The sequence below is a fragment of the Carassius carassius genome, chromosome 33, assembly GCF_963082965.1.
Source record: "Carassius carassius chromosome 33, fCarCar2.1, whole genome shotgun sequence".
Lineage (NCBI taxonomy): Eukaryota > Metazoa > Chordata > Actinopteri > Cypriniformes > Cyprinidae > Carassius > Carassius carassius.
In genome coordinates, this window is record NC_081787.1 from 28,107,465 (window position 1) to 28,135,414 (window position 27,950).

Below are 27,950 nucleotides of genomic sequence, written 5' to 3' on the forward strand. Positions count from 1 at the left end.
ATATTGCAACGTGACAGTGTGCGTGCATGTGTGTGAAACAGAGAAGACCAGAATCAAACTTATTTTGATTTGTTTTATGGTCTCAGACCCTGTTTATACCTGATGTCATCCATCTCCAGTGTTTTGATCCAAAGTAGACAGTCCTAAATGCAGTTAAACAAAGTCCACTTTTTTTGTGGACATATTCATTCCATAATCAGAGGTAGACAAGGACGCATATGATGTCCACTCACCCAACACATACTATGTGATGTATATGATGTACAATAATGTATGTGATAAAACTCATGTAGTTACTGGAGATGCATATTAAGAACATTGGTGGAGTCAAGACTATACAATTCAAAACCTAGATTCAGACTTATACCACAGCCCAGATCTATAATGAGACCCAAACTCAAAACAATAATCCTAGATCAGGCATGGGCAATACATACAGTAGTTTAGATCATGAGTTCCCATTCCTATTCCTGGATATCTACCTTCCTGCAAAGCTCAGCTTCAACCCTGATCAAACACACCTGCACAAGCTAATTAAGATTTTCAGGAACACTTGATAATTATTACAGATGTGCTGGAGTGGGGCTGGAACTGAAGTCTGCAGGTACATAGATCTCCAGGGAGAGCACCTTTGGGTTAGATTGTTCAGATGTAATTTTGATTAGTGATGGAGCTCTGCAGGACAGTGGCCCAAACCCAAACCAAGAACCAGCCATCCAAAAACTAGTCTGTGAATTTATTTCAGCATTCATTTCAAAACACTGTGTTTTCATGACACTGTGTGTATATAGGGTATACAGTTGCTAGGCAGCCACTCAAAGCCATGAGTTTCTTGAAAATTCTCGGTTGCTTAAAATATACTGTGGCCACTAGAGATTGAGGTGATTGTCACCTATAATAAGTGTGCCTGAACTCAGGCTCCTTTTTGAGACCATAATTCGAGTCCCAGAGTAAGACATGCAAATATTATTGTGATTTCTTAGACCAAAAGCACAAGATCCAGATTTTAAATGATATTATCTATCAGAATGTACCTTAGGTGGAGACAACAATTTGTCTCATTTGGCAACCTGTGATGGGATCACCTGAGATGAATATTAATACCAGGTGTAAAGAGGGCCTTAGAAGAGGCTGGGGAATTACCAGTTTGGTCTGACTATGGCCACATGTGGATCAATGTCTCACAGTCCCCTGTCTGCTGCTTCAGTCATTCGTCTTGTATGTGATCTAGTTTTGTGGATTATGTGTGTGAGAGAATAGGTGGGTATAAATGCACAGTCATGATATTCCAGCATGCCTGCATGCCTGTAACTGATAAGATGTCAGTGGGCTCTGGTGCCTGTGACAATGGACAATGAAAGCAGTAAGCGAAGATTATAATAAATGAGAGTGTGTTTGATTAACAGGAAGCACCATATGTGATGTACAAGAAAAACCACATGCATCTGGATGGCAATGACAAGTATGAAGGCTACTGTGTCGATTTAGCTTCTGAGATTGCAAAACATGTTGGGATTAAGTACAGACTGTCCATAGTCATGGATGGAAAATATGGTGCCCGTGACCCTGAAACCAAGACTTGGAACGGGATGGTGGGTGAACTAGTCTATGGGGTGAGTATTGAATTTGTTAGGAACTCTTACGGAGAAACACTAACCTTTCCTTCTGCAGTAGTCACTTTTATTCATAAACCTTCCATAAATGATACATTTAAAAGAGACATTCGCTAGAAATTGCTGTCAAATAAGGGGTTGGAAGAAGTGAATTGCCTGATGGGAAAGAGCGTGGGGAAATTGACTGGAAACGTCTGGGTGTCGTTCAACTATAACTGCAGCCAGACAGTGCTGGTAGTGAGACTGTTTTTTAAACATGCTCCTTCACAGCATGCACTTCTTTGATTCACCTCTATGCTGTTTGATTTCTAAGGCACTTTTCACAGTACACCCAGGCAACTCACCATTTTTGCATTTGTCAAAGAGCTCCCTTGCTATAAATGGAGGAAAACCCAGTGAAATCACTTCCAATTCCCAGAGCCGACATTCAAGAAGAAGGACCTTATACAAAATGCATGAGGGTTAGGCTACCTCATCTGTTCAATTTCCTTACCATCAGCCAGAGAGATTGCTTGGATTTGATGTGCTAACGTTGGAAATTATACTCAAATTATTCTCAAAATGGGGAAAAAATGCATGTGGAGATAAAAAGAAAAAAATCTCACCATCACTGAACCATTGCACTTTTAGCTCAGATAGTCAGGACAAATGTTTCTTATCCATGTTTAACCTTCGGACAATGTGTGTGTGTGTGTGTGTGTGAGTGTGTGTGTGTGTGTGTGTGTGTGTGTGTGTGTGTGTGTGTGTGTGTGTGTGTGTGTGTGTGTGTGTGTGTGTAGAATTGTTATGTATTGTTTATTGTTTATTGTTATTTTTTTTGTGTGTGTGTAGAATTTTAATAATGTCACCCTATCTGAGAAACTCACTGTTATTCTGAAAGAAAAACATTTATCTCATGAAATTAATTAAATAAATAAAGGATTTAATCTGATAGTTATAGATGTATTTTATTTACAAATGCCCCCTTAAACAGCACCAATGTAGATTTTTCTTAATAGCTTGTCATGTTAAAAATTGCAGCTTGACTTTAAATTCTGAGTAGTTTGTAGCTTGGGAAGATACACTTTCAAAATACCACTGATTGATACTATAATCATGTAATCATAGTATAATCATGATCCACTCCTGTCATATGTTGAAGTTTTCAGACAGTTACGACCGGCTAAACAATAACAGTGAATTCTTCTGCTTTTAAATGTAAAAACTTTACAGCTTTCATTGTTTTTTTGTTTTTTTTTTGTTTTTTTTTGCCATAAAGAGATAAAAACATGAAATGATTCCTATGGGATTCTTCTAAATGTCTTATCCAACCTAATTTGTTTTCTTTCATGTTTTATAAACAGCTTTTGATATCAATTGGATTTTACCTGTGCACATTTGTGCAATACTAATTTCAGAATTAAAAAGATCATATGCGATTATTTGTCTAGCATGCAGTAGACGCTGAGAGTTTTGAGGCGTATTTCTTCCTCACTGATAAATCACTTCTGGTAGACTCTTAATTAGCTATTTATATGCAAATGATTATATGATTTATTGAGACAGTGCACTGGAGTTCCATTCACTACAACCACAAGATAAAAGGATATTAATATTTGTAGAGGCTTTTATAACCAGCGTTCACCTGCAGAGTTGCAGTGACCTTACACTTCCTGATTGCATAACTAATGTTCTCCTGGCTGAGGACACATGCTAGATAAAATCTTTCACTGTCGTTTTATTATAAGCTCATGCTATAGTGCCTCTGAGGATTATGGGAAGTGGGAAGCGGCTGTGCCGCTCCCACAGCAACTTTATGTGAAGCATGAGAAGGGAAGCATTAAAAAAAATTCCAACAAAAAGCCTTTTCTGTTACACATCACATGTTCTTCTCTGAGGCAGTGAAAGTCCTGTCTCTGTGAATGTCATTTTCCTGGCTTCCTTCTGCACACCAAGGCCTGAGAAAACTCTAAATGACCCCCTCTGAGCTCTAGATGTAATGTACCGTGAGAAATTAATCTGATTAATTCATCCAAATGTTAATAGAAAGTTCCAGGTTAAAAAATGACTGGAGAAAGTCATGGACAGACTACAGAAAATAATATAGAGTTGAATTTAAATAATTTGTAATAAGAAAAAATATACTCTTATATATAATATGCTCTTAAAAATATACCCTTACAATGTATACCAAGTTAGTATGTGCCATCTGGTGGGAGATATAAAGAAAATCTTAAGGTGTCACCACTAGATGCCCTATAAGCCTTAGAGAGAGAGAGTATTTTCAGGATTTTTTTTTATTATTATTATTATTTAGGTATTTCATTTGGGTATATATTTTTCAACCTTATGAAGTAATACTTTATTGATTTGTACATTGTACCCAAAAATTCATTCATTCATTCAACAATTCAATTTGTTCATTTACTACATAAATATCACAGGAGTGACTATTTTTGAAGACCATTTATCCTTTTCAAATTATATCAAAGATTTTTTTTGTTCATGTCAAAACAGCACCACAAAAATTTATACCATTCTGAAGTAAAAAAAAAAAAAAAGTTAAATGTTCTAAAAAAAATTACATTTAAATTTAGCAAAACAAAGAAATAAGTTGACAATATTGTCTGTTGTAATCAACAGCATGCAATCAATGTTGTTGGCAAAGCTTAAGTTGCACTGAGACCAGAACATTCCACTAAGACCGTTTGTGATGTACAGCTTAAAGTAAATTCTTCCTTGTGAGAAATAAATACTTTGCTAAGATATGGAAAAGTAGCTGAATTGCATTGCATGTTTAATGTACATACTGGTGCATGTTCAGCAATAAACACATTTTGTTCATGTCCCCATTTCCAGAGAGCAGATATAGCCGTCGCACCATTAACGATCACGCTTGTGCGAGAGGAAGTCATTGACTTTTCTAAGCCCTTCATGAGTTTGGGCATCTCCATTATGATCAAGAAACCTCAGAAGTCCAAACCGGGTGTGTTCTCATTCCTGGACCCTCTGGCATATGAGATCTGGATGTGTATCGTATTCGCATACATCGGCGTCAGCGTGGTGCTGTTCCTCGTGAGCCGCTTCAGCCCCTACGAGTGGCACCTGGATGAGACTGATGAAGCCAAAGACCCCCAGACCTCTCCAGACCCGCCTAATGACTTTGGGATTTTTAACAGCCTGTGGTTCTCTCTAGGGGCCTTCATGCAGCAGGGCTGTGATATCTCACCAAGGTTGGTGCATCATCGATGTGTCGCTTTATGGCTATAAAAATAGTGTCCATATATGGGTTTGCGTGTATAGTTGTCTATGAGCAGACAATTTATCACTGTTTTAAATACACTGGGATTCTCAGAGCAGATGTAACTGAAAACCATTTCAGATTTTCAATATGGCATCAGACCAGATTATAAATCTGTGATTTTCTTATCCATCAATAAAAAAAAGACTCTAAAAATAATGAAAAATGTATGAGAATTAATTCGTCAAAATGTTGGGTAACTCTACCAAACCGAATGTTACTGAAAAGCAGTGCTGGGTAATAACCGATTACAAGTAATCTGGATTACGTAATCAGGTTCCAAAAATTAACAACTTGTAATTAGATTACATTACTTTTTAAAATACTTTTAATCAAACTACAGTTACTTTTTATTGATTACACATTATTCACATGGTCAAATGATATGTAGGTAAACAGATGTGATATTCCATATTTTTATTAAGTGTTTTATTTTGATTGCTATAATTGTAAAAAATATTTTTATGATTTATTTAATTATTAGCTTTTACTTTAAACTCATGAAGCCGTTGCAGTTCCTTCACAAACCCCAGTTTGGGAAACTTTGGTAACATAATGTTTCTTAATATAATGTTTTATGCTCTTCATGTTGTTAATAACAATGAATGTAATATATTTTCTTTCTCTTTGTATTTTTTATGTCAGTATGGTACAAGATTATACCATTTAACATTTACATTTATTAATTTGGCAGACACTTTTATCCAAAGGGACTTGTTGAGGAATACAACAAGCAATTCATCATAGGATGGTAATAAAGATAAGAAGTGCCTGTTATGCAATGTTTCAGTCATCGGTCAAAATAGTAAAAGCTGGGACAGGTAAGGATAAAGGAAAAAAAGAATAGAAAAAGTAAAGGCAGCTGTTAGATGCTCACAGAAGAGATGGGCTTTCAGTTGTTTCTTGAAGATTGTGAGAGATTCGGCTGTCCAGATGGAGTTAGGTAGGTCATTCCACCAAAAGGGTATGGTGAAAGAAAACACTGAGAGGGATTTTGTGCCATGGGACCACGAGCCACCACTTATTTACCAAATGCAGGCTTCTGGAGGGGATGCAGATGCATAGGACAGAGCAGGTAGGAGTGTGCAGAGCTAGTGGCTTTTCTGTAGGCAGGCAGTGCAGAGAGATGAGAAGCGGTGTGACATGGGCTCAATAAAAACAAGATATGCTTCTGCATTCTGAATCATTTGCAGAGGTCTGTTAGCACATGTTGGAAGTCCAGCCAGAAAAAGCATTGCAGTAGTCCAGCCTAGAAATGACAAGGGCCTGGACAAGAAGCTATGTTACATGCTCTGTTAGGAAGGGTCTGATCTTCCTTCTGTTGTGTAGTGCGAACCTGCATGATCGTGCTGTTTTTGCAATATAATTTTTAAAGGTCAGCTGATAATTAAGGATCACCCTAAGATTCCTGGACAAACATGATGGGATTATCATTGATGACCCCAGTTGGATGGTGCTGTACTGATGAGATGGCTTGGAAGATGAAGCTCTGTCTTTGCCAGGTTGAGCTGCAGGTGATGTTCTTTCATCTATGCTGAGATGTCCATCAGGCAGTCTGAGATCTGAGTAGGTATCATTGTTTCAGTTGGTTGAAATGAGAGTTAGAGCTTCTGGTCATCAGCATAGCAATGGTAGAAAAATCCATGTGCCTGAATTATGGGTCCCAGTGATGTAATGTATATAGAGAAGAGGAGGGGTCCAAGAGCTGATCCTTGAGGAACCCCAGTGACCAGTTGATGTGATTTGGGCACCTCTCCCCTTCCACAAGCCATCTTGAATGACCTACCTGTGAGGAAAGACTCAAACTAATGGAGTGCAGTTCTGGTGATGCCCAGTGATGAGAGGATGGACAGAAGGATTTAATCATGTGTTAAACGCAGCAGATAGATCTAGCAGAATGAGAACTGAAGATTTTGACTCAGCTCTTACACTCCATTGCACTTAAGTGACTGACAGCAAGGCAGTTTTAGTTGAATGGCCACTTTTAAATCCAGATTGGTTATTGTCCAGCTGGTATTTCTGTGAGAGGAAGGAAGACACTTGAGCCTGTAGCTTTCAACAAGTGAGGTGTCTAGTGTAGGTTTTTTGAGCAAGGAGGAGAGAAGATGGTCAGTGTGTTTGCTATGAGTTCCTAGGGGAGAACTGAGAACTAACTGCTCATGAATGTGGTTTTGTTTGTGAAGTAATTGGCTAAATTGTCAGCAGTTAAAGAGGTGGTGGGAGTTGGTGGAGATTGAACAAAAGTGGGTATCGAATGTTTGTGAGTATTGAAGAGTTTGCGTGTGTCTGATGTGCTGTTAATCTTGTTATAGAAGAAGGTAGATTTGGCAGTGTGAACTTTGGTGGAAAATGAAGATAGTTGTGTCTGATACCTTATAAGATCAGTTGAATCTTTTGATTTGTGCCATTTTCTCTACTCTGCCCTGAGTTTAGTCCAGTGCTTGCAAAGGACATTGGTTAACCAGGGGTTGGAGAGAGTATCTTGTGCAAATATGGAGGAAATAAGACAGATATTGTTAAGGCAGCTAGTTAGGGTAGAAAATAATGTATCTATGGCACAATTCACATCTAATGATGAGAAGTGTGCGAGGGTGAGAAGAGAGGATGATAACACAAAGGAAAGTAGAAGAAGAGAAAGTGACCTTACATTTCTTCTAAGTGAAACTGGCAGAGGGGTTTTTGGTGTGGAAGAAGGTAGATGTAGATTGAAAGTTATAATGAAATGATCCGAGACATGCAATGGTTTAATCAAGATGTTATCTGTGGTAAAACTGCATGTAAAGATGAGGTAGAGCTGGTTACCTGATTTATGGGTACCTGAGGTGTTGAGCTGCCAAAGTTCAAAAGAGGATAGGAGAGCATGGACGTCAGTAGCATGTGGCTTCTCAAAGTGGATATTGAAGTCACTAAAAAGTACTCGAGGGCTGCCATCCTCCGGGAATGAGGAAAACAGCAAATCCAGTTCTTCTAGAAAGTTGCCCAGCTGACCTGGAGGGTCATAAATAACTACAACGTGGGTTTTTACAGGGAGTGTGACTGTAATGGCATGAAATTCATAGGAAGTATTGTTAAAGTTATAACAGCATAGAAGGTATTTCCAGCTTTGGGAAATGAGTAGACCAGTACCCCCACCTCTTCCAATCTGACTGGGGTCATGGGTGAAAGCGAAGTTGTTGGAAAGAGCAGGAGGGGTTGCAGTCTCTTCAGGTTTAATATTGGTCTCAGTCGAGCCTAACAGAGTCAGAGACTCCACAGGCCCATAGAAAATTAAAGGGGTGCAAAAGAAGACGTGTGGATTGGACGCAGGTTTGAATGATAGCGCCAACTCCTTTGTGTTGTGTAAGAGTGTTTCTGTTGAGAGACAACAGGAATATAATGGAACCACATGCTGAAAGTGGTGGAAAGAGGAAGGAAAGGAAGGAAAGTACTTCATCAGCGAACCAACCGACCTGAGTGAATACAGCTGTCAGCGGCTTTCTATTTAGCACTGCAAAGCCTATTGCACACAAGTGGCTTGAAATCTAAACTACTTAACGGTACAGTTTCCCACTTAACTGCAAATTAACAGGTAGCAAAAAGTCTTTTTTGTAGATACTTATTACTGTACAGCTAACGGCAAACAACACGCACAATCAGCATAGAGTTTTGAAATAAAATAAGCCGTAAACAAAATTAATCCTCCCTACTTAAAATAAAAACAGAATAAAATAAAATTTAAAACAAAAACAGATATTTATTCTAAATGACAGAAACAAAAAACTGATATGAACAACACTGATATGATATGAACAACACTGACAAATTGCTTTCTCCTGAAGATCAAAGTGATTTGTCATCTTAAATTTATGTGAAAGACAATTTAGGTCAAAAGTAATCTAAAAGTAATCTGAATATATTACCTGATCTGTAATGTAATGGATTACATTACTTACTAAATGTTTTGTCATGTAACTTTAAATCAGTAACAGAGTACAATTTTGCAAGTAATCTACTCAGCACTGCTCACAAGCATATTAAAAACATTACAGCTCTAATTTTGAAGGTAATTTTAAGCATTTCACATTTAAAAAAGATAATGCCGACACAGCTCTAGTTTTAATTTGTTCTTTTGTAAAGGATTAGCTGAGCAAAATATTCTCATTTGGCTCTTTTGATGAATTTCTCATTTACCTGATTCATTTATTGTTTGAGAAGTCCTGCTGCAGCGCTTTGTAGGCATCCATGACAGAGATGTATGATTATTCACATTGTTCTTCCATTTAACAGCAGGAAGTTGATTAATTAATAACTCTAGTGTGCGGCTCGCTGTCATAGATCATTTTGTAGAGTCCCTTGTATTCCCCGTACTTGCTTTAAAAAAAAAATAATAATAATATTTAAATAAAATAAATACTAATGCAATAAAATAAAAGCATTTATCAATATTTCATTCAGTTAGTTGTGATTAAGGGGAAAGAAAAGACCAGATTTTCAATCTAGTCTTAAGGCCATATTGAAAATGAATGAACAATGCAAACCCAGATATGACTGATATACATTTAGATTTTTTTTTTTTTATTCCTTATTTATGCAATTACACCTAAACTATCAGACGTAGTTCTAAAACTGCACAAATATTTCAATATGCTTTACCATTGCACTGAATACACATGCAGAACACAGACAGATATATTTTAATTTAATTAATAACTATTTATTTATTTGTTTGTTTATTATATATTTATTCTATCAATCCAATCATAATAATAATAATAATTCATTACATTTATATAGCGCTTTTCTAGGCACTCAAAGCGCTTTACATAGACAGGGGGTATCTCCTCATCCACCAATCATGCCTGTAGCTTATAAACTAGCATTTGGCCTAGTCTATACCATAGTTATGTGGAACACTATTGATTAGATATTACATTTTACATGACTGTATCACTGCAGAATAGATTTCAATTGCCTCTACAATATTATTAAAAATCATGTTTATCTAAAATTCAATAATTCCATTAGATAAGTCCATAAGGTTTTCTACTTGTTATTTGAACTTTGTATATGCATTTCACAAACCCACATGGTTGAGAGAACACATAGTCTTCAAAAGGACAAACCATCTTACATTCAGCCCAAGGCAAGAACACTTCAGAGGAAATAATACAATCACTGATCCCATATGTTTTTTGATTATGCTAATATATTGTCTAGGCAACAGTAAACTGAGCTTTGAGACTCAAGGAGACACAAACTCTGTATATATGTGTGAATATATTGCCACCTTGGAATAATAAGATTATATCTGCATTCTGACCGGTTTTGAGATATTGAACTTCAAAGATTTGCATTCCATAATATCAAAAATAAAAAGGGGGAACAATTATTTTTTATACATGAAAACGACAGAGACCCTAAATGTATTCTAAATGTACAATATCAAAATCCTCTCAAACTTGTAAAAGGGGATTTTTGGAACAGGTCAAATGCAAATTCTAAAAAATAATTTTTCACTTGGAATTATAAGTTTCTATCTTGCAAAACATTAATTGAAGCAATAATTGTCAAGAAACACAAACAGCTTGCTTATATGTTTTAAAACAAAAAATTGGTGTTTACATGTATGAAAAAGGTCAATTTAATGCTTTCCATGACATTTCAAGAATTCAATAGTGTGTGTATATATATATATATATATATATGTGTGTGTGTGTGTGTAAACAATGTAAACAAATTATCAAATAAGAATGTGTATTTGGCAAAAATGTCAGATGGAACCTTATAATTCCAAGGTGACGATTTTGTGTTTGTGAAAACGGCTTTTCTATGTGGCTAAATAGAAACTCAGGATTCAAGGCATGTATTTAAATAAAGTTAGCGAACAAAAAAACATCTACTATGGCACAGTACAAAGAACGAGAATATCACTTTGACATTGCAATCGCTTCCTGATAACCACATTTAACAAATATTTAAACTGATATGCAACTTATTTCTTAATCTATTGTTCTTTTTAGGTTTAACCGAGGTGTAAACTTGTTGAGATGTGAACTTATTGACATTAAAGGGATAGCTCACCCCCCCCAAAAAAATAAAATACAATTCTGTCATTTACTCATCTAATTTTGTTTGAAACCTGCATGAGGGTCTTTCTTTTGTTTTACACAAAAGAAGATATTTTAAAGAATGCTGATAACCAGACAGTTGACAGTGGACATTGACTTCCAACTAGTTGTTTAGAAACATGCATATTACTAGCATATTGGCTGTTTTTTAGTGCTTGTAGAGCACATCTTAATATTATTCTGCATGTTCACATTTTAGATCCCTCAATCCTAACCCATACCTAAATTTATCAACTACCTTACTAACTATTAATAAGCAGCAAATTAAGAGTTTGAGAAAAAGTCATAGTTAATAGTTAATAGTGATAATTGATCCCCAAACTATAGTGTGACCATATCTGTTTTTGTGTTAACCTCATATTCAAGCCTGAAAGTTGTGTGTTTGTGCATCAGGTCCTTATCGGGCAGAATAGTGGGAGGCGTCTGGTGGTTCTTCACCCTCATCATAATCTCGTCCTACACGGCTAACCTGGCTGCTTTCCTCACAGTAGAGAGGATGGTCTCTCCCATAGAGAGCGCTGAAGATCTAGCCAAACAAACAGAGATCGCATACGGAACCTTGGACTCAGGATCAACCAAAGAGTTCTTTAGGGTGAGTCTCCTACCGCTTGAGGGTGTTATATGCTTCTGCATTGATCTTCCACTGAGTTGAAATCAGCAGGATTAAAATGTGTCATAATAATCAGAATCCATCTTTTAGTTAGGCTTGTGGCTGTTGAAGAAACAGACATGAGAAGAAAGGTTCCCACAGTGCTATTGTTTTTTTATGTGCTTTAGACTTTGTCAAACCTCTCTTTCATCTAATTATTATTCATCAAAATCACTCTCTATCCACTAGATTCACCATACAGAACATTGGAAATATGCAAACAAGTTACCAAGTTTCACACAAGTTTCAGTCACAACTTCAGTATCTTTTATAGTGTAAGGGGCAGGACAACTCCGATACTAGATGGCATTTGATTGGACAGAAAACCTAATGCTAAGCTTAAGTACAGTATGATGTCATCAAAATCATAGATAGGCTTGCATTTTGAGTGCATTTATCTTATAAATGGAATCTTGTCATTGTTTTTGGTGCATACTAGGTTACTTTAAGACTAACATTCATAATAATGATAAGAAAAAAGAAAATGGGGACTTTATGTTCTTTCACAAGTATATGATTCACAAGTTCAAGAGTTCAATTGAAGAGTCATTAACAAGTTGAACATGCATGTTTGTGGGTCAGTATCTACTTCATCCAACACTCATTAGGATCTTGTTACTTTTTTATGCTGAGAGAAACCACTTAAAATAAATCAGGGTGAGCTGTCTAAATGATTCACACTGAGCTGTCTAAATGATTCACACAAACTTATTCAGACTTTTGATAACCCGTTCTATTCATTGCAAGGGATAAATGAATAAATGAATCAGGTAAATTCATTCACAAAATGGACATCACTGTTTGTGATCCTAAACAGCAAACAGAAAATGTTCTTAACTTAAGTGCCTTAAGTTTTTTGCCAGAAAATTGTAGTGTTGGCCAGTGGTATTTTGCAAATTAATTACTATTAAAAAGCAATATGATTGTAGCAGTGCTACAGATCAACACTGCTTTTTATCTCAGTACAGCTGCCTGGCTGTCTGTGACCCCTCAATGGCAACAGACAACCATTTTCACACTTTTAAGAGCACTTAAAACTCTCTATTTACTTAGTGTATTATTAGTGATTAAAACATTTGAAGTTTATATGGTAATTGCAAACGAGATTAACTTTTGAATAGCCAGCAATAGAGAACCTGAACTCAGCACTAGAGGCAGTATAACAGCTTGTATAGCTTTTCACAAAAATTATGGTATAAGGAGCAGATTGATAAAGACTTATTTTTGTGTGGTTCCTTGCATAATACTGTGTAATGTCCTATAATTTTACCATAGTGCACAATTTGTAAACTAATACATCTGGACTTTAGCATCACATAATCAATTACAAACATATGGCATTTCTGCAGCAAGTAGACTTGCTCTGAAGCGCACCTGGTACAGTGTTGCACTTGTGATAATAAATCCTGTGAAACCCAATCACAATTAAAGAGCTTGAAGAGTTGTGGAATCCAATTAATGTGGCATGGCTTTCTCACTCTTGCTTTAGTTAACACTATCAATTACTTTAGGGTTGGGTTTAGTGTAGGAGCTACATTATCTTCAAATCAGTTTTACATTTTAGTGCCACTCACAAGACACTTTAATTCCAAACTGTTGTGATATGTACAGCAAGCAGCAGAATAAAAAATTGTCAAATACACATTCATCCATTTTGGATAAAACGAAAAAAGCAATTTAGCACCATTCGTTGGACGTTTACTATGTCACAAAACGTGCAAGAAGCAACGTAATATCATCATCACCACAGGCACTTTTTCCCAGTGAGCCTGGTTTGTAAAATCACCTTGATAACTACTAAATGATAAAACAAAAGAACTATGCCACTTGTTATCTGATTAATTGACATTAATCCATGCTGCATTTTCAATGCTGGTGCCTTGGTGATTCCAGGTTTCTCTACTAGTATAGTTGCAGTACTTTTCTAGCCAACTGCCTTCACCAGTTAAATCTGGCTCAGCATGGAAATTCATTACAGCAGGGAGACCATTTGGGGCTTGTTGTTGGAGAACAAACAAAAAGAAATATCAGCTCTGCCAAGAGCTGCAATCGCTCCATTCCCACACATGCTTGTTAGGGAAATTCCTCTCTTTTAGCTGAAACAGTCAGTCAGGTCTGCACTATACAGCCCTCTTTGATGAAGCAGTCATTAAGTCAATGGAGATGATTGTTGTATGTGCTGTGAACAACCTCGAGTTAGCCTGAGCTGTCAGAGCGAAGGGAGGCAAAGGCAGACAGGCATCTCTATAGCCTAATCAAATCCTGCATATAGCCACAGAGGTCATTTCAAAACCCGTAATTAGTTGCTTTACCTGGGCCTGCAAATTGTGAGTAATGAAAAGCAGCCCAGAGGGTCGAATAGTACACTTGAAATATATTTAGAATAAATTAGGCAACACATCCATGAGAACATTGAGACATTGCAATTAGGGCTGAAATTAGCTATCTGCATGTTTCTTTAAAACTTAATAACTGCATGCTCTACACACACATCCATTAGGAGGTGTGTTTACTGTCCTGTCAGTTGGAGGTTTGCACTCCGGCATGTATTTGATGACATTAAATGTTTGCAAGTCGACAACCAAAGGTTTGGGGATCTCAAATATTCTATATAATGAGTGTCCTAGTTTCACTCTACAGCTTTCAGATTTCCAATGACATGTGTGAACTGCTATTCCAGGGGAATTTTAATTAAAAGCACAGAGGTTTGATGGGGGAGGGGGGAATCCTGATTAATGGAGATACAAGCTCTATTTTAGATCTGTTTTCAGGAAACACATTGCAGTTTAATTAGAGCCATACGGCGGAGAACAGCTGGATGTTTCAAATCATCCTCAACATTTGGAGTGAGACATATGTCATCACCTTTGACACAACCCCCAAGTTTATTATTTATATTTAATTTGTTTTCTTGGTTTACTCAACATTTACAAATAAATGTTCCAAAGTTGTTCCAAAGTCTATAATTCCTTTTTGTGTTTGGGGCTCTCAACTCTGCACTCAGAACCAGCTACACATTGTGACAATATTAAGCAACGTCCTGAAATACATTATAAATCCTAGCATTGTAAAATCTATTAATGCAATGCATCATTCAGACAATATATTTTATTGTTTGTGGAGTTAGAATTGCCATGATATGATCTACATGTACACATTATTTTGGTAACACTGTTTTAAGGACCAAATCTCACTGTAAACTGATCATATGACATTGATAAAAATAACATTATTTTGTGTATTTGGTGTAATGCGGTGTGTTTGTGATTTAAGGTTCAACATTTTCCACATAATGTACATTATTATTGCTCCTCTATGCCCCACCTCTCTGAAACGCATTGATTTTTACAAAGCTCATCATTCTGAAAACACAAGGTATACACTGATTGGCCAGCTATCCATTGTGTTGTGATTGGCTGAATACCTCAAGCGTGTGTGACGGAAATGTTACACCATACTTTGATGCCATGTCAGTGAGACAAAACCAATAAAACCCATTATAAATGAGGCATTTGTTGCATCCAGTGGGGACAATATTGCTGATTATAATGACTTATAATGTGTTTTTACACATTGCGTTGCATATCATGCCGCGTAAACATAAAACCATGTCTGCATTTGTGATCGGAGAAATGACAAACAAAAAGCACTACTCTACACTGCTCAAAACTCACGTTTGAATCATCAGTGGCAACTTCTTTACATATGAAAACGTACTGTACCTACCTGGTCTCATGGCAAATACGTACCTGAGGGCATGTTTTCGTACCAATACGTACCAATAAGTACATATCACTGCAGTTTCCAAAAGAAATAGAGGCAGTAAAACGCTGACGCCTTTTATTCCTTTTCACACAAATTTACAGAGTTTCGATTAATAAAGCGTAATTTTCGCACAATTACTTGAAGAATATCATGTGATGGATGACATAAAAACAATATTAATATGCTGGGAGATCTGAAAACTGATGCTTTTGAACATTAGCATCACACATATCCAGCTTCATATCTGTGGGTTTTCAGAGGCGGTAGGTTTGTTTGGTAAATCATTGAGTACAGAAACGGACTTTGGAGGCGAGGAGCTCCAGGTTCGAATCTTGTGTAACCACGGTTCGATAAAGTGGTTCAAATCTACATGTAAGGAAGCTGAAATGGCACGGTTGCATCAACAAATGCATTTTACATCCGTTTTGCATTTGTTAACACTATCGGGTAGGTTTAGGGTTGAGTTTGGTGTATGACAAATATCCAACATGATAAAACATTAACATTTAGCGACAGTCCCCGGATATTTGAATTCTGAACTGTCGCAATACGTACCAGAAGCAACATAATAAAAACACAGCAATACGTACCTAGATAAACGTAATAAAAACGTGCCAGGGTTCATGTATTGAAACCATTCTTTTAGCGCCAATCAGTGGAAATTTCTCTTTGAAACTGCTGTGAAACGTTCAGTAAGGTGCGTAAAAACCAGTGTTGCAGAAACGTACCCAGAGGTACGTATTTGCCATGAGACTGGGTTGAAACGTACTTATAGACTGTGAGTCAGAATCGCCACCAGACTGTCCTTGCATAGTTGGAACTGCCTCACTTTATAGAAACAGCCTTAGTTCACAGCCTTCCCAGGTTCAGGAAACAGTCCTCCGTAAAATATGCTGCACACATCTGTTCTGGAACAGTGTTGTAAATGCAACTAACCACTGATTTCTAGTTGTGTTATCTTCTGAAAGGACAAACAAAGTCTTTTCGCTTTCACAATGAAACACACAGCGTCTCCACAACATGGCAGCAGCAGCAATAGCAAGAATAAAAGTTACGCCTTGTTTCTTTGGCAGCGTTATGCAAATCTTCCCACACAGTGACGTAGACGTGGGGGTGTGTTTGAATGAGCTGTTTTAGGACGAGTCTTAACTTTTATAAAGAATATCTCTTTGGATTTCAGACTTTAGTCTTTGCAACTTTACAGATCTTCTTCATGCATCAAGAGCTTGTAACACTCCAAACAGAAAGGAAAAACTGAAATCGCATCATATGACCCCTTTAACTAGTTGCTTATTAACTTATTCTGCATGACCATATTTTTGATCCCTTAACCCGACCCAATACCTAAACCTAATGACTACCTTACTAAATATTAATATGCAGCAAATGAGTTTATTGAGACAAAATAATACTTAGTTAATAGTGAAAATTAGTCCTTATGATAGTGTTACCATAATTTCTTATAAATTCAAAATAATAATTAAATAAATAAATAAGCTGTGATAATGTGTATAATTTTATATGTTTATATAAAAAATAATGTGATGTACTTATCTCTCCTAGTACATTAGATTTATTTTATTTTTTTAAATGAAGTGTTTGTTACCTTTAATGGATTTATACAGCTTTATCTTATGGCAAAAGGACATACCAGTCAGATTTAACGGAGAGCTGTCTCCTTGAAGAGATGAAATATTGCATTTATTAAAAAGGAGATATGGTGCATGAAAGCTTTTTTTATTATTTAAAACTATCACTGTACCTCTGGCCCTGAGGAATATGTGATGATTGAGAGAGTTGGCTCAGGTTATTCCTGCACTGTTCAGTCAGCCGGGTGATGCTGTTAAAATGCTATTCAGAATCAGAATCAGAAAGAGCTTTATTGCCAAGTATGCTTGCGCATACAAGGAATTTGTTTTAGTGACATAAGCTTCCAGTAAACAGACACACAACAACACACAGAAAAAAAGAAAAAAAAAATTACGGGAGAATTACAAATTGGCAAATAAATAAGTGTATAAACAATTGTGCTATAAATGATAATGGAATAGGATTGAGTGAGATGCAGGAATGTTCTAGGATGGAGGGGTAACAAATAAATATAAGGATATTGCACATTTTTGCATAAGCATAAGTTTAAGTGGGAAACATTTAACTGTTCATGAGGTAGATTGCCTGGGGGAAGAAACTATTCTTGTGCCTTGCTGTTCTTGTATTTGCGGCTCTGAGGCGCCGGCCAGATGGCAAAAGTTCAAAGATGGGGTGACTTGGATGTGAGGGATCCAGAGTGATTTTCTGAGTCCTTTTCCTCACTCTGGATGTGTACAGTTCTTGGAGGGTGGGCAGGGGAGCACCAATAATCCTTTCAGCAGTCCGAACAGTTCTCTGTAGACTTCTGATATCTGATTTTGTAGCTGAACCAAACCAGACAGTAATTGAAGTACACAGGACTGACTCAATGACGGCTGAGTAGAACTGTTTCAGCAGCTCCTGTGGCAGGTTAAACTTCCTCAGCTGGCGAAGGAAGTACAACCTTTGTTGGGCTTTTTTCACAATGGAGCCAATGTGATTGTCCCACTTCAGGTCCTGAGAGATGGTGGTTCCCAGGAATCTGAATGACTCCACTGCAGCCACAGTGCTGTTCATGATGGTGAGTGGGGAAAGTGCAGGGGGGTTTCTCCTAAAGTCCACAGTCATCTCCACTGTTTTGAGCGTGTTCAGCTCCAGGTTGTTGAGAGTGCACCAGACAGCCAGCTGCTCAACCTCCTGTCTGTAAGCAGACTCGTCACCGTCCTGGATGAGGCCGATGACTGTAGTGTCGTCTGCAAACTTCAGGAGCTTGACAGAGGGGTCTTTAGAGGTGCAGTCGTTGGTGTACAGGGAGAAGAGCAGAGGGGAGAGAACACATCCCTGAGGGGCACCACTGTTGGTGGAGCAGCTGTTTGACATGAATTTCCCCAGTCTCACTAACTGTTGCCTATCTGTCAGAAAGCTGGTGATCCACTGACAGATAGAGCTAGGAACAGAGAGCTGGGTCAGTTTGGTCTGGAGGGTTGTTGGGATGATGGTGTTGAAAGCCGAACTAAAGTCCACAAACAGGATCCTCACATAAGTCCCTGTTTTGTCCAGATGTTGCAGGATGAAGTGCAATGCCATGTTGATTGCATCATCCACGGACCTGTTTGCTCGGTACGCAAACTGCAGGGGGTCCAGTAAGGGTCCAGTGATGTCCTTCAGATAAGCCAGAACCAGTTTTTCAAACGACTTCATGACGACAGACGTTAGAGCCACAGGTCTGTAGTCGTTAAGTCCTGTTATCTTGGGTTTCTTTGGAATGGGGATTATGGTGGAGCGTTTGAAGCAGGAAGGCACTTCACACAACTCCAGAGATCTGTTGAAGATCTGTGAAAAGATGGGGGCCAGCTGGTCAGCACAGATTTTCAGACAGGCTGGTGTAACGCCATCTGGGCCTGGTGCTTTTCTTCTTTTGTTTTTCTTGAAGACCTGGCGCACATCATCTTCATAGATTTGAAGAGCAGGAGGTATGGTGAGGGGGATTGCAGGAGGTGTTAATGGTTGTGTAGGGAGATGGTCAGAGTGGGTGTTGGGGGTTTCAAATCTACAATAAAACTCATTCAGGTCGTTAGCAAGTCGTTGATTAGCCTCAGTGCAAGGGGATGGTGTCTTGTGGTTTGTGATGGCTCTCAGTCCTCTCCAAACTGAAGTAGAGTCGTTGGAAGTAAACTGGTCTTCCAACTTTTTAGCATAGGTCTTTTTAGCCGCTCTAATCTCTTTGTTCAGTGTATTCCTGGCCTGATTGTACAAGACCCTGTCCCCATTTCTGTAGGCATCCTCTTTGGCCTGACGAAGGTGTCTGAGTTTTACTGTAAACCATGGCTTATCATTGTTGAATGTTAAATAAGTCCTGGTAGGAATGCATATATCCTCACAGAAACTAATATAGGATGTTACAGTCTCTGTGAGTTCGTCCAGATCGGTGGTAGCAGCTTCTGTGATGTCAAAGCAAGATTGTAAATCCTGCTCTGTTTCGCTGGTCCATCTCTTCACAGTCTTTACTACAGGTTTAGCAGATTTAAGTTTCTGCTTGTAGGTCGGTATAAGATGAACCAGACAGTGATCAGAACGTCCCAAAGCTGCTCGTGGAACAGAGTGATATGCATCCTTTATTGTGGTGTAACAGTGATCCAGTATATTACTGTCTCTGGTGGGACAGGTAACATGCTGTCTGTATTTTGGCAGTTCACGGGAGAGATTGGCTTTATTAAAGTCCCCAAGAATGATTAAAACAGAGTCCGGGTGTTGTTGTTCTGTGTCTGTGATCTGATCAGCGAGTTTCTGTAAAGCTGAGCTCACATGTGCTTGAGGTGGAATGTAAACACTAACCAGAATGAACGAGTGAAACTCCCGCGGTGAATAGAACGGCTTGCAGTTGACAAACTGCATTTCTAGATCAGGACAGCACATCTTCTTTAACACAGTTACATCTGTACACCACCGTTCATTGATGTAAAAGCATGTCCCGCCGCCGCGCGATTTCCCCGTAGATTCTGCGTCGCGATCCGCTCTAAACAGCTGAAAGTCCGGCAGATGGAGTGCGCTGTCCGGTATGGCGTCATTCAGCCAGGTTTCCGTGAAACACAGAGCAGCAGAGTGAGAGAAATCCTTATTTGTCCGAGAGAGCAGAAGGAGTTCGTCCGTTTTGTTGGGTAGAGAGCGGAGATTTGCGAGATGGATGCTAGGCAACGGCGTTCGAAATCCGCGCTTCCTGAGTCTGACGAGCGCTCCCGCTCACTTTCCCCGTCTGCGCGTCCTGAAGCGTTTGATCAGCGCCGCTGCTCCTCCGATAACAATGTTCAGTAAAACGTCTGTATAATAGAAATCCGGAAAAATATCATGTGGTGTGTTCTGCCGAATGTTCAGCAGTTCATCCCTGGTGAAACTGATCGTGTTTGTTAAACAAAAAACAGGAAAAACGAACAAAAACAGTACAAACACTGGAGAGCCAAGCACTGAAGCAGCCATGTGCGGCGCCGTCTTGGATTTGTGTTGGATTTGTATTCTTAACTGACAGGTCTTAGAGCAAAGGAGGGTTTGTTCAAATCTCAAACAGTGAGGTTTAGTTTGTCCTACTGACAATGGCAATGATTCGTCTGACATTGATATATATTTATTCTCCTCTGAAACACAAGCAGTTTTATTGAAAGAGCGCAGGCGGTGTTATGTGAAGGTGGATAACATGTAATCCTTGATCAATATCTTCTCAAGGTGCTCACATCTGTTTATCTGTTTCTCACGTAAAGAACAGCAGCCGACTCTCTCTCTCTCTCTCTCTCTCTCTCTCTCTTTCTCTCTCTCTCTCTCTCTTTCCCATTCACTTGATGCACTGCAGGCGCTCGTATGCTCACAACTTCAGCTTTTGTTGACTACAGTAGTTTTACAATCTGGTTTCATCTGTTAAACAAACTGTGCGAAAGAAATTATTTTTTTGTCACACCCTATTAATTTAGGAATTTAGATTATTGATTTCCCAAGGGCACACTGACAAAGTACAATGATACTGCCGAGACATTTTTGGCACCATGGCATTACTGTTGAGAGAAAAAAAAACTTTATAATAAGCATACAGTGAAAAAGCACTTAATTAGCAAACAGTTAGTGAGATTTTCATTGACTACTTTTAAATAATGCATTATTGTTGTTTAATTAGCTCATATGTAAAGAGTTAGGTAAATGTTAACTTTAGTGAGTTTGAGTCCGGTCAGAGCTGGCTTGTTCAGATTTGTTCATGCGTTTGCTGGTGGAAGTTTAAAACTGTTCTAGCTACCCGCTGGACACATAAAAAATATAATAAAACAGTCTGTAACCTGACTTTTCTGTGTGGTCTGTCCAGTCCAGTGCACGGTTTTTAATGCAGTTGCATTTTAAACTTTTATATGCGTTACAACATCTGAATGCTAAATGAATGTTGAATGTGCAGGAAATGCTCAGGAAGTTTCACAGCACATATATTATTTCTAATCAAAACCTATATATCATGCGTAACTCCGCAAGCTGCATCCGGCATGATTCCCCAAAGCATGAAAACACTTTCACAGCTGAGGAATTATGGGAAAGGGTCACTAAACCTTATACATTATACAAAACAGTATCCCTGGCCTTGAAATTAAAAGCACCTCACGCACTGGACTTTCAGGACCTTCAGGCAAAAACTCTAGGGAAACACAGGCTGAAATGCCTGACAGTTGTGAGTTAATGAATAAAATAACTCCTAGCAGATGCTTTTTGATTAACTAATGCAATGACATTCACACATACTTTTTGGAAGTGCTGTACACTGAGTAAAGCTTCCCGGCGAGTAACAACTCAAGCAGTATAGGCTACTGCAGAAAAGCAACGGGCAGGAGAGGAGAAATATGTTCCACCTGGAAAGCAAATTATTTCGGAATAAAGCTCTAGTGGAGAGTGAGATGGTGCGTCTGATATGAGGTGGATGTGAACAGCACCATAATAAGCTCTGTGGCGAGGACAGAGATATGAGGAGAGGCTGAGAGACGGGTTTGATGAAAGCATTACTCAGGACATACAGCTACTGTATATCGATTAATGCACAGATCAAAGAGCTGTATTAGAGCCAGGGGAGGACTGTTTGTAATGATTCCCAACTCTAAATCTATTTTCTTCAAGTTTCTTTTATAGCTGAAAAGGTTAAATACATGTTGTCCATAATATCTAATTAAAGGGACAGTTCACCCGAAAATTATCACTTGCTGTTAATTTACTCTTCCTCAGGGCACCCAAGACGCTCTAGATTCTTCACTAGATCAGTGAAGAAGATTTTCAGCTGAAACTGAAAAAAGTGCTCTTTGGGGATTTCATTTGATTTTTTTTTCTTTTGAGAAATAAAAAAAAGCATATCAAGCAACACAAAATGAATACCCGTGGCTCCAGAAGATATATTGAGATCTTATGAAGTAGCACGACTGGTCTGTGTAAGAAAATGAAGATTATTTACAACATTATTACCTGTAATTCAGAGCCTCGGGTAAGAGTGATGCTCTAGTCCCCGAACAAATCATTATTTTTGAACTGGTTCTTGTTAGTGAACCAGTTGACCAAATCGCACTGAACCCACTGGATATAAAGAAGCATTAAATTTCAGCATAACCAACTCAAGAACCTTACAGAGCCGCAAAGCATTTGTGGTTTTTTAAGATTCTCAAATGTAAAAAGATCTTCAAACTGTTGAGCGTTTTCTCACATCAGTGGCATGTGTGACAACAGACTTTAGCAGCAGATTTGTCCCCAGACAGCGCAGCAGCTTGTGTCGTCATGCTGTTTAATTCTGCTCTCTGAAAACTACCTGTCTTCCCAAACGTGAGCTAACAGTCTTCAGAAGCTTTGCTCCTCAACCTCTCATGGCCCCGTGGAGCAAGAGCAGCAGTAAACACTTTCTTTTCCATTGGAGGTGACTCTAATGTGAAGTTTATATGCCAGACTGCACGTCTGCAGTGCAGTGACACTTTCATTTTTGCAGGCTGAATGATATGACCTCCAGCTCGGAACAATGTGGGCTCTGGAAACGCTTGACAAAACTGAAGGGAGGAGAGAATGGCTGAGCTTTCGACTCCACGTCACTCTCGCAGTCGGTCAGGAGCAGTCGACCTGTCTCTGCTCCTCTATCTCTGTTGTTATTCGCACGTCTTCCGTAGTTGAAGTGACATATTGAAGTAGAATGAAGACAGTTTCAGAGCAACAGCTCTATTTTAAACCAATTTAGTATTGTAGGACTGTCTCGTCTCGAAGGAAGGTGTAACACTTCCCATTATAGTTGAGGTAGAAGGTTTGACCACATAACATGATGCAACCATATATCCTGTGAGGCATTTTATCATGGTACAAAACTGCTAATAAGAAGATACTCAGATGTACAATGAACCATCACTGAGTGATCACTATATTTATTAGCCTTGGTATGCCCCTTCAATGTACTCAATCATGTCGAATGCATACTTGTACTTCAAACAAATATTTATGAAAATTAAATGACACTTGCATGACTTTTTATGCTTTTCATGACTGATCTGTTGATTTGTATACTAAAGTATTTGATTTTAAATCGAACTGTAGTGTGTTATTCAATACTACATTTAAAGAAAATATGTTTGAAAATATGTTATTTATATTCAAATATTTAAAATATGCGTTATTAATTTGTGTTATTACAAATATATGTGTGATTTGTCTTTAAAAGCTTTGTTTTGAAATGCTTTTCAGTACACTTGGCAGTACACTTTAACCAAAATTTCAAAGGCAGCAAAAGTAATTATGAAATTACATATAAAGATGTACTTAAGTGGGTCATAAAAGTGCTCTTCAGTTAAACTAATTTCATTCAATATAAATGATATAAAACTGCAATATATTTTCATTTAATTGTGAATAACATGCAATTAAGAAAACTTTATATTCAGTTCATACATAAAAGCATAAAGAATTTTTTTTTCATAACAAGTACCCTTTTAAAAAGTATGCAGAAGTGTACTCAAGGGACATCAGAGAATACAATGGTATTACTCTGGTAAATGTTAAAAACATGTCACCGAAAAAGTTACTATATTCAGCTTAGGTAACACCCATGGGAACAGTATATGCTTCTGAGCAGGAAGACAATTTTGGGACATAATTTTTAATGTACTATGATTTAAGGGGCACAAATTATTATCTTGAATACTTTTAGGACAGATGATATGCCAGTTGGGATACAGCAATATTTTTGTCTTGCATTAACGTGAAAACACTTTTCAGAAAATCATCTTTTTAACATATTTGACTTGACTTGCAATAAGTGAAGTACAGTCTTCAGAAAGGATTCACAAATGACCTCTTGATATACTACTCATGCAATATATATTGTTAATAATAAAATGTGTTATTATTGAACGGATCTGGATCAAGATATTGAGTTGTTAGCTATTCTCAGTCAGTAGCACCATATATAACACTTTCCTATGTATGTTAATGGTAATGGAGTTGTTTATCGACCTTGCTGCAGTAAAACTGCTAATCATGCAGTTTCACTCGATAGCATTTTAATTACAGAAGGCAATGTATCCGTTATTAATAGAAACAGTAATGTGGACGCTGTGAGCTTTGTGTTTAGTTGTCATCTTGATTCACAGTTAACAGCACTTGTAATGACAAAACCCCAGTATATTTTAATGCCATTGGAGTTACCGGCTGTGACCTTATTGAATTTAACTTGTGCATTATATTAGCAAAATGAAGGATATGTTATATGGAATAAACAGCATGAAAGGTAGCTAAAATGTCTGTAGCACTTTATTTTACAGTCCTGTTCCTCGTGTACATACTATGTACTTATTATAGTAATTACAATAACTATGTAGCTATGTAACTATGTACAATAACTATGTAACTATGTAACTAGGTACTAACCCTGACCCTTCCCCTAAACCTAACCCTACCCCATGTAGTTACCTTTTATTACCAGAACTTTCTTAGATAAATACACTAAATACACAACACCCTAGATTTGTCATCATTTGGATCCTTTCAACCCTTTTCTGCAAAGTGAAGTGCTGAATGCATTCATCAGCCTGTTACACAAGTTAATATATGATATTTATTCTGGTTCTGGTGTACATTGCATTTTTTCCAAAGAAAAAGGTTTCTACTTTAGCTCTAGAACACGCCCATAAGATTTCAGTGATTATTCCTAACGATGGAGAATTATTATATAGTCTAGATGTGTGTTTCGTGGAATATGGGAATATCATGAGGGAATAAACATGCAATATATACAGCCGCAATAAAAACAGCCGCATATTCTTCAGCTGGTATATTATCGCACACAACAATCATTTGATATAATGACTCCCATGATAAAACAGCCCGTAATATCACACCTCAGCAATCACATTTGACAGTTACCAACAGATACAGCAGGCTTAAAGCATCCTTTTACATTTATTCATTTAGCTGATGCTTTTATCCAAAGCGACTTACAATTGCTATATATGTCAGAGGTCACACACCTCTGGAGCAACTAGGGGTTAAGTGTCTTGCTCAGGGACACATTGGTGTTGCACAGTGGATTCGAACCCGGGTTTCTCACGCCGAAGGCATGTGTCTTATCCACTGCGCCAACACCACCCCATCATCCTTTTGACTTCATTCAAACATAAACCAGCCCAGATGTAAGTAATGCCACTGGACAATTTTCTTTCAGCTGCCAGGTTTAATTCTCCGTCCACCAGATGTGTTTTTCCTCATGTCTTGGCACTGAACACAAGTGCTTTCTGAATAACAGCCCTGCCATAAACTTCTTTGGTTCTTTGGTGATTTTTAAAGCTCTATTATTGTGTCATTTAGCAACAATCCTATAAAGTGTCCATCTGTTCCTCTTGGAGTTCTGGAAGGAAACCGCTGCGACTTTTTTGCTGATGCAGTTGTCTATGTTGGCATATGTTGTCATTATTTATGTTCCCCTTGATGCATTGAATAATTTTGCAGTTTTAGTATTGACTATTTGGCCTTTTTGAAAATCTACTACTTTAAAAACAGATACCTCTGTATAAATGCTATTAAAATACTTTTTGAAGTTATATACTTCATAATTGGATAGGACAGCTTAATCAGACAGGGAAGCACAGGATGGAGAGGGGGGAACGGAATTATAAAATATTGGAGTGCTGCCCACAAGGTTTTTAGCTCCAACTTAAACTATTTATTTAAAGGGGAGGTCTAATATTATTTTATGCTTCCAAAAGAACCCAGCACTCAGGGAAAAGTGGATGCAGTTTGTTTCTCCGGGGCAGCATCAAGAGTTGTGCAAGCGCATTTGTTTTTTTCCCGGCATTTTAGTGACAAATGTTTTATAAACAAGTGAAACAAAGTTTAAGTCAATAAACCTGTTTTATTAATGCCGATGCCATAGCTTGCAGACAATCGTTACACACAAGCTTTGAATGCTCATGAGTCTTTAGCTCCGCCCACTGCAGGCCTCCAGGAGCTTGACTGTAAAGCTGCATCATCTATCGTTAATAAATCTGATAAAACTAAAAACTCTTCAGAGATATGAAGAGGCAATAGTAGTAACTCAGTATGTACTCAAGATTAACATGAGACTGGCAGAAACTGTGTTATGTTCTCTTCAAATAAAACTAAGAGTTAGATTCAGGAAAAGAGTGGACTAGTAAGTGAGCATCATCAGTGATGGTTTGAGAGTGTTAAAGTTAATATAAATCAAATATAAAGCAACATATGTTTCTGGCTGCTTCAGGAAGACACTTGGTTCCTTCAAGTGGTTTGCAATATATATATATATATATATATATATATAGTACAGACCAAAACTTTGGACGCACCTTCTCATTCAAAGAGTTTCACTGAAGGCATCAAGGGCTATTTGACCAAGAAGGAGAGTGATGGGGTGCTGCGCCAGATGACCTGGCCTCCACAGTCACCGGACCTGAACCCAATCGAGATGGTTTAGGGGTGAGCTGGACCGCAGACAGAAGGCAAAAGGGCCAACAAGTGCTAAGCATCTCTCGGGGAACTCCTTCAAGACTGTTGGAAGACCATTTCAGGTGACTACCTCTTGAAGCTCATCAAGAGAATGCCAAGAGTGTGCAAAGCAGTAATCAAAGCAAAAGGTGGCTACTTTGAAGAATCTGCAATATGACATATTTTCAGTTGTTTCACACTTTTTTGTTATGTATATAATTCCATATATAATTCCACATGTGTTAATTCATAGTTTTGATGCCTTCAGTGTGAATCTACAATTTTCATAGTCATTAAAATAAAGAAAACTCTTTGAATGAGAAGGTGTGTCCGAACTTTTGGTCTGTACTGTATATATATATATTTACGTACACACATACAGGTGCATCTCAATAAATTATAATGTCGTGAAAAAGTTTCAGTGATTCAACTCAAATTATGAAACTCGTGTATTAAATAATTTCAGTGTACACAGACTGAAGTAGTTTTGGTTCTTTTAATTGTAATGATTTTGGCTCACATTTAACAAAAACCCACCAATTTACTATCTCAACAAATTAGAAAAAATAATAAGATCAAAAAAAATAAAATAAAATAAATAAACATTTTAGTTGGCCATCTGAAAAGTATGTTCATTTACTGTACATGTACTCAATACTTGGTAGGGGCTCCTTTTGCTTTAATTACTGCCTCAATTCGGCGTGGCATGGAGGTGATCAGTTTGTGATCAGACCACCTCAGGCACTGCTGAAGTGGTCTGGAAGCCCAGGTTTCATTGACAGTGGCCATTTTCTGGTCTCTTGTTTCTCATCTTCCTCTTGACAATAGCCCATAGATTCTCTCTGGGGTTCAGGTCTGGTAAGTTTGCTGACCAGTAAAGCACACCAACACCATGGTCATTTAACCAACTTTTGGTGCGTTTGGCAGTGTGGGCAGGTGCCAAATCCTGCTGGAAAATGTAATCAGCATCTTCAAAAAGCTGGTCAGAA

At 37.9% G+C, this 27,950-nt stretch overlaps 1 protein-coding gene across 6 annotated transcripts in view; it reads left to right on the top strand.

The window, feature by feature from the left end:
* The window catches only part of gria3b (glutamate receptor, ionotropic, AMPA 3b), a 140,767-nt gene that overhangs the window by 102,427 nt on the left and 10,390 nt on the right, over positions 1 to 27,950 (top strand). For all 6 annotated transcript variants that reach the window (XR_009425244.1, XR_009425245.1, XR_009425246.1 and 3 more), the window contains exons 10-12: positions 1,407 to 1,613; positions 4,452 to 4,825; positions 11,394 to 11,592. Coding sequence is in view for 3 of the 6 variants with exons in the window: in XM_059522165.1 (XP_059378148.1) it covers positions 1,407 to 1,613; positions 4,452 to 4,825; positions 11,394 to 11,592 (780 nt within the window). In the remaining 3 variants the exon portion in view is untranslated. The remainder of the gene's footprint in view (positions 1 to 1,406; positions 1,614 to 4,451; positions 4,826 to 11,393; positions 11,593 to 27,950) is intronic.